Source organism: Octopus bimaculoides, chromosome 15 (assembly GCF_001194135.2).
Source record: "Octopus bimaculoides isolate UCB-OBI-ISO-001 chromosome 15, ASM119413v2, whole genome shotgun sequence".
NCBI classification, from domain to species: domain Eukaryota; kingdom Metazoa; phylum Mollusca; class Cephalopoda; order Octopoda; family Octopodidae; genus Octopus; species Octopus bimaculoides.
This window is the reverse complement of record NC_068995.1, coordinates 35,956,342-35,970,920: the sequence shown is the minus strand read 5'-3', so window position 1 is coordinate 35,970,920 and position 14,579 is coordinate 35,956,342. Positions and strand designations below refer to the sequence as shown.

The window sequence follows — 14,579 nt, the reverse complement described above, 5'->3', positions numbered from 1 at the left end:
AAAAAAACACATTTCAGAGTAGTACGGATAATACTAGTAAGACGTTAAGTTATTTCCCTTGTATTTTTATTTACTTTTTTTACATCCCTAAACTGGAAGATTACCGGAGATATGAATAAAGAAATACGGGAAGGCATCATCATGTCCGGTTCTTTAGCAATTCCGAAGATTTTAAAAGGAATAATATTTCATAGTATACACTTTATGTCTTGACACCGCTTCGAGTACGCTCCAATGCGCACGCGTAATCACAATACTAGTAACAAAGTGAAGTTCCTTGGATTACGTCGTTGTTTATTATTTCAACAGATACACCATCTCAACTCTAGATAATTTAATACATTTATCACATAGAGTTGCCACTGACTACCGGATACAGTAGCCGAGTCTTATGCTGCTGTTTGCTTATTGTAAATATACTTCCCTTTTTATACACTTTGTTTTTTTTTTCTTCTTTTTATTCTCGGGGTCTTCTGTGAATATCTTGCTTCGCCCCCGTTTAGTTTTTCTGTTTATTTTCACATAGATTCGTTGTCATTCAACATATGTGACGCGTTAACCTCAGGCATATTTGCAAATTAATTCTACTGATACTGTGGATTGATGGTAGTGTGTCGTGAGAAATAGGAAACTTATATTTCTCCAGCAACAACAGCCCTGTTCCGAAATGTTGATCTTACTTCACTTCATTTCACAGCCACATATTCACACGTCTTACTCTTTTACACGTTTCAGTCATTTGACTGCTGCTATGCTGGAGCACCGCCTTTAGTCGAAGAAATCGACCCCAGGATTTATTCTTTATAAGCCTAGTACTTATTCTATCAGTCGCTTTTGCCGAACCGCTAAGTTTCGGGGACGTAAACACACCAATATCGGTTGTCAAGTGATGCTGGACACACACCTACATACACACACACACACATATATATATATATATATGTATACGCACGACGGGCTTCTATCAGTTTCCGTCTACCAAATGCTATCTATAGTAGAAGATACTTGCTCAAGGTGCCACGCAGTGGGACTGAATCCGGAACCATGTGGTTGGGAAGCAAGCTTCTTCCCACACAGCCACTCCTGGTTTATATTTTCAATCTAACTTGTGCCAATAGAGAGATTAGTACAGTCTTACCAAATACACTCCCCTGATCACTTTCAGGTTATAGATTCTTGTTCGATTTGCTAATGTTTCCATTTTCAAATGATTGACTTTGTCATGATCTGTTGATGTTCCCTTACTCCGTACAAGAGACAAGAGGTTAATATGGTTTTCCTTTCAAGACGGTAATATAAAGGAGAATTAACTACTAATTCGGATTCTTCGCTGGTTTGGTTCCCTCGTTGGCACGTAGAAGAACTTATGAAAATGATTGTACTTTATGACAGTTGTTCAGCAGTATGCACTCGTCTATCTGATAGACGGACTTTCTAATTAATTACCATTTACCCCATGAAAAAGGAAAAGGTCAAGGAATTGGGTGGTTATTTTCTTCTGTAGAATTATTTTGTTCAGAAATTCATGTCTTTACACCCCCCTCATCACCTCCACAAATTCTGTGCCCCTTTCTGGTAAATTTTTTGGTACTACTTAAATACAGAGGTCCCGACGCATCTACGTAGCCCTAACCCTAACCAACCCTAACACTAACCAACCCTAACCCTAAAAACTAACCCTAACTAGTGTGCACTGTAAAAACATTGTTACGTAGATGCATCAGGACCTCTGTATTTAAGTAGTGTCAATTTCTTTACCATTACTCCTGTGACCGTCCGTACGTCCACCCATCTTTTCCACCCACTATTCTTGTGAGGGTTGTGGATTTCGTCATCTGGCACCTCCTCTTTATAATCTATCAGAAGCAACCTTCGTTAGACTTTCTGGCTGGGTTTTTGTGTGTGATCAACTGAGATTAAGGATATCCAACCATCTTGTTCTTGATCCACCACTCGGAGACAGATATAATAGTAAAACATTACAGAAGTATTCTGCACAAAAGAAATATATGTTAACAGAAAATCTAATCAAAAGTGAAATAAAAAGAAATTGGGTTAGCAGAATGATAGAATGGGAGTGTGCTGAGCTCATAACCCAAGGCTCCGATCGAAACTACGCTCTGCTAACTTTGTAGGTGCAGGAATAGCTCTTCGCGGTACCTTGGGCAATATCTTTCACTATTGTCCCGAACTGTCCAATGCCTTGCGAATAAATTTGGTTGAAGGAAATTGTATGCAAGCTCGTCGCATATATATGTGTGTGTGTGTGTGTGTGCGTCGTGCACACCACTTTGACAACCGGTGCAGGTTTGTTTACGTCCCCCGCAACTTACTGGTTCGGGAAGAGACAGCGTTAGAATAAGTAGCAGATTTTTAAAAAGAGTATGTATTGGGGTCGATTTGTCCGACTAAACAATTCAAAGTGATGCCCCACCCAGCATGGCTACCGTCCTTAAAAAGATGAAATGCAGTTGAGAATTTTTAAAAGAAAATAAAAGTTGACCGGAAGTGATGTGAGTGATATCCTATAATTTCAAGAAGGAAACTGGTGAAATCCCTTTATTTTATTAACAGATCTCCCTCTTTATATAGTACCTTCCTGTGATATCTTACGTATTTCAGATATAGCACTACATCATTCCAACGTACTATTATACCTAGCAACGAACAGAAGTGAAGAGATTCGTTGGCTTACGTGTCGACGCATTATAGACTGCAATGCGATAATCCTGCAGGATTAATGAACTGTACTGAAAGAACCGAAGGGAAACAGTGGAATAAATCCTTTAATTTCACTATCAAATGTTTACACGAAAATTATCGGTGTTTACCGTTGACATTTCCGGTCATTTTAGTTTCACTTTTTGAACCTCTGAACTGCATGTCAGCCGAACATTAATATCGACATTTTCCATTTGAATTTACACATTAAATTTCTGAAGATGACGGTTACATTTTATTTTAAGGTGCTAAAAAAATGCGAAACCACAAATACTACACGGTATAAACAACAAACATCTACAATAAAATTCACGATTCAATATTTGTTAGATTGTTTGTGGCAATAAAGATATATCATATTTCAATAGTATCTGAAGCGGATTTCATTATAGATATATGTTTAAGAGGTACTTGAACTCAACCTGTGTCAAATTTACCTCTTGAACATGCTACATCAATTATTTTATTTAATTCTAGTTAACAGGGATTATATTCTTGTATATGAGATAGAGTAACTCAGGAGGCATAACACTAATTCTTTTGGTATTGGAGGTACTACAGTACCGTCAGTATTATAATTCTTTGAGATTCAAGAAATAGTTTGTGGCTCTAACTAGGCCAGACTAATTTTAGATATTCTCTCTGAAGTATTATTTAACATTTAAACTGACCATATCAGGCCCAAATATTGTTTGTTTTCTCTTCAAACTAGCCAGATCTGGCCTCTCACACCTCCCTTACATTGTAATTCTAAAAATAAACAGTTACACCATTGAAATCTCAAAGCTACAAGATAATATATGATCAATTCCAACCAATAAATAAGTATTGCATTTGACAGAACAGTTTGAATACTAAAGGGTTAAACCCTATTTCTCATATTCTTTTAGTTGTTTCACTCATTGGACTGTGGCTATGCTGGGGCTCTGCTTTGAAGGGTTAAGTTGATCAGATTGATCCTAGTACTTATTTTAAACTTCTTCTTTATTCTATTGTCTTTTTTTTTTACCGAATCCCTGTGTTGTGCAGACACAAACAAACCAACACTGGTTGTCAAGCAGTGAGAAAAAATGCAAAGATGCTCCCGGGCACACACATACATATTTACATATAATAGGTTTCAGCACAGTCTCAAATTCACTCACAAGGTATTGGCTGGCCTTGGACTATAGAAGATATTTATTTGCTCAAGGTGTTATGAAACCCAAAATGATGTGGCTGAGAAGCAAACTTCTTAACCACATAGGTAATGCTTCATCATATATATTCCCATGTTCCTTCACTCGTTTAATGTTTGTTTCTCCATGTTAGCATCAGTTACACAGGGTTTTATTCTCGGCAGGGTTGTATGGCTACATGCTCTTATTGTTGTCAACCCAAAGATGCATTTATTTATTCCAGAGGTCTTCAGAAGTGTAGGGTGATCAATCAATGAAGAATGTCATCTCTGTTTTGCTCAAGTGGTAACAAGCATAGAATAATCAAGATACATGGAAATTGAGGTACACATGCACACACACACACACACAAACGTGTGCATATATATATATATATATATATATAAAATCATCATCATTTAACACCTGTTTTTCATATACTGGCATAGGTTAGATGGTTTGACATACATATATAAACACAGGATTTGAAACTGAGCTCCTGTAAGTTACATGCTCAAAAACCTAAAAGATTGTAGGATAGTTAGCACTCCGTCGCTTACGACATCGGGGGTTCCAGTTGATCCGATCAACGGAACAGCCTGCTCGTGAAATTAACGTGCAAGTGGCTGAGCACTCCACAGACATGTGTACCCTTAACGTAGTTCTCGGAGATATTCAGCGTGACACAGTGTGACAAGGCTGACCCTTTGAATTACAGGCACAACAGAAACAGGAAGTAAGAGTGAGAGAAAGTTGTGGTGATAGAGTACAGCAGGGTTCGCCACCATCCCCTGCCAGAGCCTCGTGGAGCTTTAGGTGTTTTTGCTCAATAAACACTCACAACGCCCGGTCTGGGAATCGAAACCGCGATCCTATGACCGCGAGTCCGCTGCCCTAACCACTGGGCCATTGCACCTCCACTGTAGGATAGTACAGAGCATGCTATACAATGTCATCTGACTACTGTATTGTCTGAGTAGCATGGAACTTTATGGCAGCTCAGTTTTAAATTCTGTGTTTATTAAATGAAATTTATCTCTTACTGGATGGGGGTAGTTTTTTTGGCTGATTGTACTAATAAAAGAACAGAACAGTGCACTATATATATATATATATATATAGTATCAATGAATTTTATAACTGTTAGCTGCTTTTTTGTAGGTTTTTATATTACTATTTTTATTTGTGTTTATAACATTTTAAATCCAGATTTTGAAACCTTAGAATTAAGGTTGGGTGTTATTACATGAATGCTAGCTTGTAAAAATACTTGCAATTTTTTTTTTTTATGTATATATAACAAAAACCACTATTATCTTAGTACCAGCCTTTAGTGATACAGAGATATTTTTTTGCCCAAAATTAGCAATGTGCCTTATACTTGAGGGAAAATTATAGCTGAATAAACACAATATTTCAGTTTATTAAGTTTAGAATTTTGCTTGCACAGTTTTTGTCATAATGACATGCAGACAGACATTGCACATTCATAAAGAACTAGGCTAACCATTATTCCTCTTTGTATATGATTTGCAAGGACAATTACAAGTTCCTTCAAGGTAGCCTACTATGGGCAACAGATAAAATTTGTGGCTGGTGCAAAGTTCCAGCTAGACCTAGGGTGACTTGATGGTGGGTCATTGAAGAAAAACAGTACCATAAGAGCAAAGAAACAGGCATGGAGGAACTGGAAGGTAGCTAGAAGGGAAGCTAGGTGACAGGTATATTTCACTTGGGGAAAAGCAAAAAGGAAGAAATTTGTCAATGTTCCGTGGTGTAAGAACTAGAGGCATGAGATCTTCTGGATAGTAAGACAGCATGCAAAGAAAATCATGATGTAGATGAGAAGTGTACTTGAATGAATGATGGCATTCTGGAAAAAAAAGAGGTGGCACGAAAGTGTCACTATGAAAGGCTGCTAAATGTGGAGAATGCATGGGAAAATGAAAGTCTTCTTAATGTGGACCCAACAGAGAGACCAGCTATCCAAGTAGACAGCTGCATGGTTGATAAGGCAATTAAGGATATGAAGATCAGGAATTACCACCAGGACACTTAAGATATCTGGCAGGGTGGGATATGGCCTGAATACTTGTACAGTTGAAAAGGTCATCCAAAAGGAGTCGTATTCAATAACTGATGTAGCAGCACCATAGTCAGCTGCTACATAGGTAAAGGAGATGTCTTAGACAAAAGTAGTTACAGTGATATCACATTGTTGTGTGAAGCTCTACTGCCTACTTTGGTGTGGTTTGTATGGTTGGACACCTTTCCTAATGTTTACTGCTTTACAAAGTGTACTGGAAGCTTGTTATGTGTCACCAGCAGCAGTGAGGTCACCAAGTAACTTGCAAGACAAGGACTTCTTAGGGGAGTAATAAAGAAAAGCCGTTGGAAAACATATTATAGCAGCGACTCCATCTAAGAATATCTGAAGAAGGAATTGTATTCCGAAATATCATTGGACTATAGATAACTAAATTACAACAGGTATATAGTCCATTTTTTGTATTATAGTGCATTGTTGTACCATTCAAAACTTTTTATTCTTGAGGGAGATGGCTTTGTGCCAGGTAATGAGAAGTTTGTGTATGAAAAGAGGGACAGAAATGGGTGTCTGGTAGTAGAGGAGATACATAGCTACCTCAGTTGGAGAGAGAGAGATCTTGGTGAAGATGTAATGGGGCATGCAGCCAAGTGACAGGGAGGTGTATAAAGTGAAGCGGACCAGGGATTGGATTTGGATAGAGTGTGTGGGTAGGTAAATTTCCGAGATTGCAAAAGGTGACTGAATGGCAGAAGTAGGGGCTGGGGGTGAGAAGATGTAGTGAGTGGATACAGGTTGGCAGAGGGTGTGGGTGTTTGGTGGATATGTTGTAGGGAAGAGATTTAACAGAGGCATGTAATGTGCAGGTAGAATTTTCAGGCTGGATACAGCCAGTTTAAGTGCTAAAGAGTTAAAAATATTATCATTTGGGAGAACAATGACCAAACAAGATCTATGATCTTGATTCATGTATTCATATTCTGCTGTATCACTATATCCAAAATATTTTATAACTCAATTAAAAAAACCTTTATTCTTTTTTTCTAGGATGATGGTAGAAAGTTAACTTATTGACCATGACTCAGTGGATGTGTGAAATCTTTGAGTAGGAAACAAAAACTACAGTACAATAAATGGAATGAATTAAATGCTCAATAAAAGGAAAGTTCTGGTTGAAATGCAGTATTAATAAGGAAAGAAAATGATATTTAAACACCAAACAATTTAATTGATGAACACATTGCACAGCTAAAAGTAGCAAGCACAATCTGTTTTACTGAATGTTTACTGATTTGGAGAAATTCATTTGATTTATTGTTGTCCAATGGTGAACACTCACCATCCATGTATATGCACATGTACATGTGTGCTTATGCACATATACAGACATACACACATATACATGCAACACTCATATACTGATTTTGAATTGGCGTCATTAAGTATGAATTAAAACATCACCCTGTTCTTTAATGTCTGGGAAATATTCTAATAAGGATATTTTCCAGAATGCTACTAGTCCTGATGAAATGTTTTCTAAATGCAACATGGCTTCTTCTGATGCAGTTGACTTTATTGCTGATGTAAACAATCAGACTTCTCAGTCTGAAAAACCTTATAAGTGTAGCTACTGTAAAAAATCTTTTACTCAATCTGGCCATTTGACCACACATGTTCGTACACACACAGGAGACCGGCCATTCCAGTGTCCTTACTGCCCAAAGGCTTTCACTGACCGAGGCAATCTTAATACGCATATTCGTACACATACAGGTGAGAAACCATTCAAATGTGAATTATGTGAGAAGGCTTTCACATTTCATATTCAATTGAGTCGTCACAAAAAAGTTTGCATGTCCAGGAATACAAATTCCACATCAAGTTTTCAGATGGATGAAAAGAACAATAATCATAACACTACCATTGCTGTTGCTAATCAATCTCAATTTAATAATTTTACATCTGATATCAGTCCTATACAAAGTGCTCCTTTTAGTGAAAATAGTTTATATTCAGCATCATCTGGTTTTATCTTAAGTGAATGTTCTGATGATATGCAACAACCCACTAATTTGTTTTTCAGTAAAAATGAAGCAAACAATGCAGTCTCCAGTTTCCATAATGAATCAACATCATCAAATAACATGTACAGTGATGCAAAAGATTCCTCTTCCATTTGTGGCTCATCGAAAGATTTACGTGAAATTTCTGCTGACACAGTTGTGTCCAGTTGTAGTTTGTTAAATACAGAAACTTATGATTTGTATAAGTCTGAGGATGAATCCTTGCCATACACAAATGTCTCAAAACATGAGAAACATAAATTCCACCCCCAAACCAATAGTATATATGTAACTGCTAATATGACTAACACTGGTTTTAATAGTCAACAGATTGAAGAAAGTGGAACTAGTTCCATACAGAAAAATGCTTGTCTCTCTGAAAATATCAAGTATGATAAAATTATCTATATTGATTCTGATTCACCTAATGGTACTTCTGAAGAAGTTAAATCCACTTTTGATGCTAACACAGTGCCAGAAGATGAAGTTCCTTCATCTAATCCATCAGATCTTCTAAGTGGGAGTGACAAGACAACAACTGACATTAGGAACCAAGAGGATTTAATTAATAGTAACACAATTTCAAAGAAACCTGTCCATCGAAAATCTATTTTTTGTGATGTATGCAAAAAGACTTTCCATCATTCTTACCAGTTAGTAATACACTTGAATTCTCATAATTGCCAAAGAAATTTTGAGTGCAAATTTTGTGGCAAAACATTCCAACAAGTTGCTCGTCTCAATTCTCATTTACACACACACACTGGAGCCAAACCATATAAATGTTCATTTTGTGGTAAAGGGTTTGCTGATCGGAGCAATCTTAAGTCTCATCGTCGTCTTCACACAGGTGAAAAGCCATTCAAATGTACTTTATGTTTTCAAGAGTTCACGTTTCACATCCAACTTAATCGCCACAAACGTAATTGCAAAGCAGCTGAGCCTGTTGTATTGGAGAGCAATACATCATTTAGTAGTACTGATAATAATAATAATAATAATGATGTTGATACTTTACTACCAACCATCTCAATGCCATCCCATGTTTACAACATTAACAATAGCGGTACCAATTACAGTATCCAACTTAATCCAGATTTCATAAAAAACTGTGATAATTCCGAAACTCTTAATAGCTCAGTGAATTCTTCCTGTGAAGTAGATTCTACTTTAAATCAATCCGATTTGATAGAGCCTGGTAGTAAAGATAACATTGTTGATCTTACTGTTGAAACACCAGATAATAGCACTGATGAGCAAAATATCTGTTTGAAACCATGGAAAACTACTGATAGAAACCTTTTATCCAGGTTATCTACATTTGATGGTAAACTTCAAGATAATACTTCTAACCAACAGATAGAGTTCCCTTCAGAGTTTTCTAAAGACTGCTTAAGGCAATGTCACATTGACTTGTCTGAGGATTATGATAATGACCTGACAACTACTACCAATTGCAATAGCAATACCTCTGACTATAGTTCTTTGTCTTCAGGATCAAAATCAGAGGAAGCTTTGTTAACTTGCCAATATTGTTACAAGTCATTTTCTAAGAAGGATGACTTAGACAAACATTGTAAGAAAAGCCATAGCAAATTTCCTTTAGAAACCTTCAAAGTGAAAGCCAATGTGAGCAACATGAAAAAGCCTTATACTTGCAAATTTTGTCCCAAATCATTTCTACAACCTAGTCATTTAAATGCCCATATCAGGACTCACACTGGAGATAAACCGTTCACTTGTCAATTTTGTAATAAGGCTTTCTCTAATCAAAGCAATCTTAACACCCACATGAGGCTACACACTAAAGTGAAACCCTTCAAATGCCTTAGCTGTAACCAGTCCTTCACATTTCACATTCAGTTGCAACGGCATAAAATTAAATGCTTTGGTAACAAGAATCTCTCCATACAATATCCATCCAAAGAGAAAATATCAACTATTTCACTTATCTCTCAAGTAGACAAGCTTTCCAGTTTTGAACAAAGTGGAACAGAATTAAGAAACAAAGAGTCAAGACATTTCATCTCATCCGTTAAAGAAGCTAATGGTTCTCCAGACAGTTGTTATATGGAAAACCCTTCAAATACTACATCATCTCTTCAGGTTAACACAGCCAACAAAACAGTAAAGACAAATAATTGTGAAACACATTACAGCAATCCGTTAAGTATTGGTGTAATGGAAGAGAATCAAGTGGAAGTTGCTGATGTTGGTGAAACTAAAGAAAATGTACCAGAAATCAAGGAAGAATGGAAAAAACACAATATGTCGATGAGTACTGAAATAAATCAGTCTGATGCAGCTGATTCATTAACTAGAAGTAAGTCTACTACTGAAGAGTTAACCCTTACTGAAAAATCCATTGTAGAATCTACACCAATAGATAAATCTTTAGAGCTGACTGATAAAAATCAAATTCCCTTGCAGTCAAATTTGCTGAGTTATCATCCTGGGAAAAAGTTATTTCGTTGTAAATATTGCAAAAGGAATTTTCTTGGACTTTATCTACTGTCAGTGCATCTACGATCCCACAACTTTGCAACGAGTGAGAAAATGTTTGAATGTGCTTTATGTAAAAAGTCTTTTCAGAAGGCTGGCCAGCTTAATAGCCATGTACGTACACACACAGGAGTCAAGCCATTTTTGTGTCAGTATTGTGGGAAAGCCTTTGCTGACCGTAGTAACTTGAATACTCACAGGAGAACTCACACTGGAGAAAAACCATTTAAATGTTTATTTTGTGGAAAAGCTTTTACATTTCATATCCAGCTTAGTCGACATAAAAGAGTCTGTAAACCTTCAGCATTAGCACAGTTACATCATCAATATCAGAAACGAAGTAATTCTTTGCAAATTCCTCTTCAAAATACTGTAGAACAAACTAATTTGGCAAATAATTCCAGTCTTTCAAAGAAACTTGGCCAATCTGGAGATATATTTTTCAGTGACAAAACAACTGACCGCATACTCAACAGTAATGAAATCCATTTTAAGGATCCTTTATCAGTTCAAGTTTACAATAACCAAGCTGAATCAATGATGCCTTATAGTACCACTAGTCTACAGGAAGAAGCTGAATTACAGGATTGTAACAACAGAACTGTTACTAGCAGTAAGTCAGACAATTTACTCCTTCCAAGACCTGGTAACAGTTTAGAACAGGCTGAACAAAAACCAAATTTTAATTATCAGGATGCTTCCTCTAGAAAAGCTGTGGAATTAAAAACTATCTCTACTCAACAGAACTTAACAGAAAATCAATGTAATCCAGATGTGTATAGCAATGATATCATAAAATCATCCCGATTTTCTGAAGACCAAGATTCTATAAATAATTCTTTGTCAACTTTTACATGTAACAAAATATCAGGGACTGCTAACAAAAACTATTGCAATGATAATGTTTCCCGAATGAATTCATTAACACAATCTGGAGAGGAAGCCAGTTCTTTTGTGAAACCAGGCATATTTTGCAATGATAATGACAATGTTGAAATGAGATCCAATGTCTCATCATATACTCAAAGAAACAATGAGAGTTTGGCCACAAATAGCAGTTTGTTTCCTTGTTGTTACTGTGGTAAGGTTTTCAAACTAGTGACTACACTAGCAGTTCATATTAGGTTACATACAGGAAGTAAAGTATATGAGTGTGAATTTTGTGGTGAAACTTTTTATCGATTTACAGAGCTAGCAGTTCACTTGAAGCTTCATCCCCAAGAAATATTGTTTCAGTGTGAATATTGTGATCTGACGTTTTCACGTGATTGTCATTTGCGACTCCATGAAAAGAGCCACTTGTTAAAGGATGGAGTGCTTCAGGAGAGCATAGCTCAGAAAACCTTAAAGCAGAAATTAAATAATGACAATAATTTCATTTGTCCTATATGTTATTGTATATTTCCCAACAGTTTTACTTTAGACAACCATTTAACAACTCACACAGCTGGGAAATTATATCAGTGCCAAACATGCAAACAAGCTTTTACATTTCCTCAGCCTTTCAAAAGGCACATTCAAGAATGTCAACAATTATTGAAGGATCAAGAATCTACTTTTATCTTGGAGCCAATTTCAACCCAGAACTCACAGCCATTTTCCTCCCAAAATGTCTTCAGAAAGGATTTGTTGGCTAATAAGACTTCTCGAGAACAGCTGCAACCTGTTGGTTTATTTTCAAATACTGGAAGACTCTCCTCTTTAGCAATGGAATTATGGAAGCTGCCTCCCAATCTTGATACCATAAACCAGCATAAAAAGCAATTTACAGATAATAACAATTCAGTTCTCTTAGCCCCTTCAGAAATTGATGGTAATGAAAACTTAGTGTGTAATTATTGTGAACGTAAATTTTCTTCTTGCAAATCACTTAATTTACATCTTAAAACTCATCATGCAAATTTTAGCACCAAGAAAGTGTATCGTTGTGAATTTTGCATGAAACTCTTTTTCCAGCAATTGTTACTTGATAAACATAAAAGAACTCATCATACCCAAAACCCATATAATTTAAAGCGAGAAAGTCTTAAATGTCGATTCTGTGCAAGGACATTTCAACAGTCGAGCCACCTGAAATCACATATTCGGCACCATACAGGTGACAAGCCTTTCAAGTGTCAATACTGTGGTAAAGCTTTCTCTGATCGCAGTAATTTGAATACTCACATCCGTACACATACAGGAGAAAAACCATTCAAATGTACCAAATGTAGGTGTGCATTTACATTTCACATCCAGTTGACACGGCATAAAAGAATTTGTCAGAACCCCAGAGATGAGACAAACTCAACTACAGTCTCTGGAGATAGACAACAACATGATGAATCTAGATTATCTCAGGCAACAAACTCCTTTAACCATTGTTTCCCAGAATCAACATCAAGTTGTAGTATTCCTGACGTAGCACAGTCAACAAACGAACATTCTGAAAATATAAATCTTGAAAGTAATTTAAGAATTCCATTGTCCCCTTTGTTTTTCAGTAGTAATATTTTAGAAGATAATAACTTAAATCAACCAAGAATTTTGACTTCATCCAATTCAACAGAGCAGTTTGCTTCAAAGCTACCAGATACATCATCCAAATGTGATTCCAGATTATCTGATAGAGTTTCAACTACAAAAAGTAGCAGTCATTCTCCAACTAACCTTCATTCAAGTCATTATAACACTGAAGCTGATGTTTTAGATTGCAAACCTATCATTGAAGTAGATGCTAATATTTATTTGCAGCCCACTGTCAGTATAAAATCTGAACCTTTTCCCCCAGATGAACAACTTTTAGTTTGTCCATCTGAGATCACTTCTAACATGCCATTTAATGTGAATACAGATAAAATGTTTAATGATACTAGGAATACTTCAGAGTTGGAAAAATTTCCAGATTGTGCTAAAGAAGAAGAAGATTTGAAACCAGATATCGTATCAGTAGATTATGTTAAATGTCAAGGGGATGAGATTGGTAAAAGACAAATTTCTACAATTGATTCTATTCAAATGGAAGAAAATCCACATTCAATAAATAATTCATTTTCAGACACAAATCATTCCACATGCAGTAGTGCAGCTAATAAGTCTTCTGAACATGTGGAAGATGTTTCTAATACTAATGAGAATGAGAACTCTTCTAGTAAACCTCTTCACAGTTATACTGCTGTTGATTGTCTATTTGGTAGTGATGTGACTATTCCAGATAAAGATAACACACATTCTTTGAAACCAAACCACTTAGATGAAACATAATTTACCATAAAGCTCACTCTTCATAACCTAAAACAATGAAATTATAGAAAACACAAAACTCAAACAATACTACACTACTGTTGTTTATAGTGTTATTGAGTGTATTAAATTTTGTGTTGATTTTAGTTCTGCTGATATCACACTTCACGAATACAACCCATTTGTACAATTATAGGCAAAAACCGTCCAATCTTTTCAAAGTGTATTACTTTTTCTCTCTCTCTCTTTACAAAACAATCTTCATTACTAAATGTGAAGTGAGATCAAAACGTTCTGAGATAAAATTTATTGCAGAATGCTTCAAAAGGTTTCTCATCTTCTGTTCATTTTTATAATTTTCACAATTTTTTCATTTTTATACAAAGAAAAATAAACATATCAATATGTCAATCAGTCACACATATTTTATACATTTAACAATTGTTTTTTTTTTTTCCAGATTAAATTAGCACATACACCTGTCTATGTATTACAATAAAGCTGAATTGAATTTTTATTTTACATTTAATAGATTTCTTTTATCTTTCATGTGTTTCAGTTATTGGCCTACGACTATGCTGGAGCAGCATCTTGAAGAGTTTTTAGTTGAACAAATTGATCCCATTATTTACATTCTTAACATCTTGTTGTTAACACAACGTTTCGGCTGATATACCCTCCAGCCTTCATCAGGTGTCTTGGGGAAATTTCGAACCTGGGTTCTCATTCCTAAGGTATTTTTCGATCTTATTATTATTCAGGTCACTGCTTGTAATCGAACCTGGAATCTTGGTGTTAGTAGCCCGCGCTCTTAAACAACTACGCCATATGCCTGTGAGCATATGGCATAGTGGTTAAGAGCGTGGG

General features: G+C 36.0%; 1 protein-coding gene across 2 annotated transcripts; it reads left to right on the top strand.

Annotated features, from left to right (window-relative positions):
- The first annotated feature begins 230 nt into the window (after positions 1-230).
- LOC106883809 (zinc finger protein Xfin) lies at positions 231-14,229 on the top strand. 2 transcript variants are annotated; one of them, XM_014934946.2, is made up of 3 exons: positions 231-410; positions 4,123-4,223; positions 6,973-14,229. In XM_014934946.2, exon 3 carries the CDS (start codon positions 7,398-7,400, stop codon positions 13,731-13,733), a length of 6,336 nt encoding a protein of 2,111 aa, XP_014790432.1. In that variant the 5' UTR covers positions 231-410; positions 4,123-4,223; positions 6,973-7,397; the 3' UTR covers positions 13,734-14,229. The 2 variants fall into 2 exon arrangements, with proteins under 2 accessions (XP_014790432.1, XP_014790431.1); XM_014934945.2 differs by lacking the exon at positions 4,123-4,223.
- The last annotated feature ends 350 nt before the right edge of the window (positions 14,230-14,579 follow it).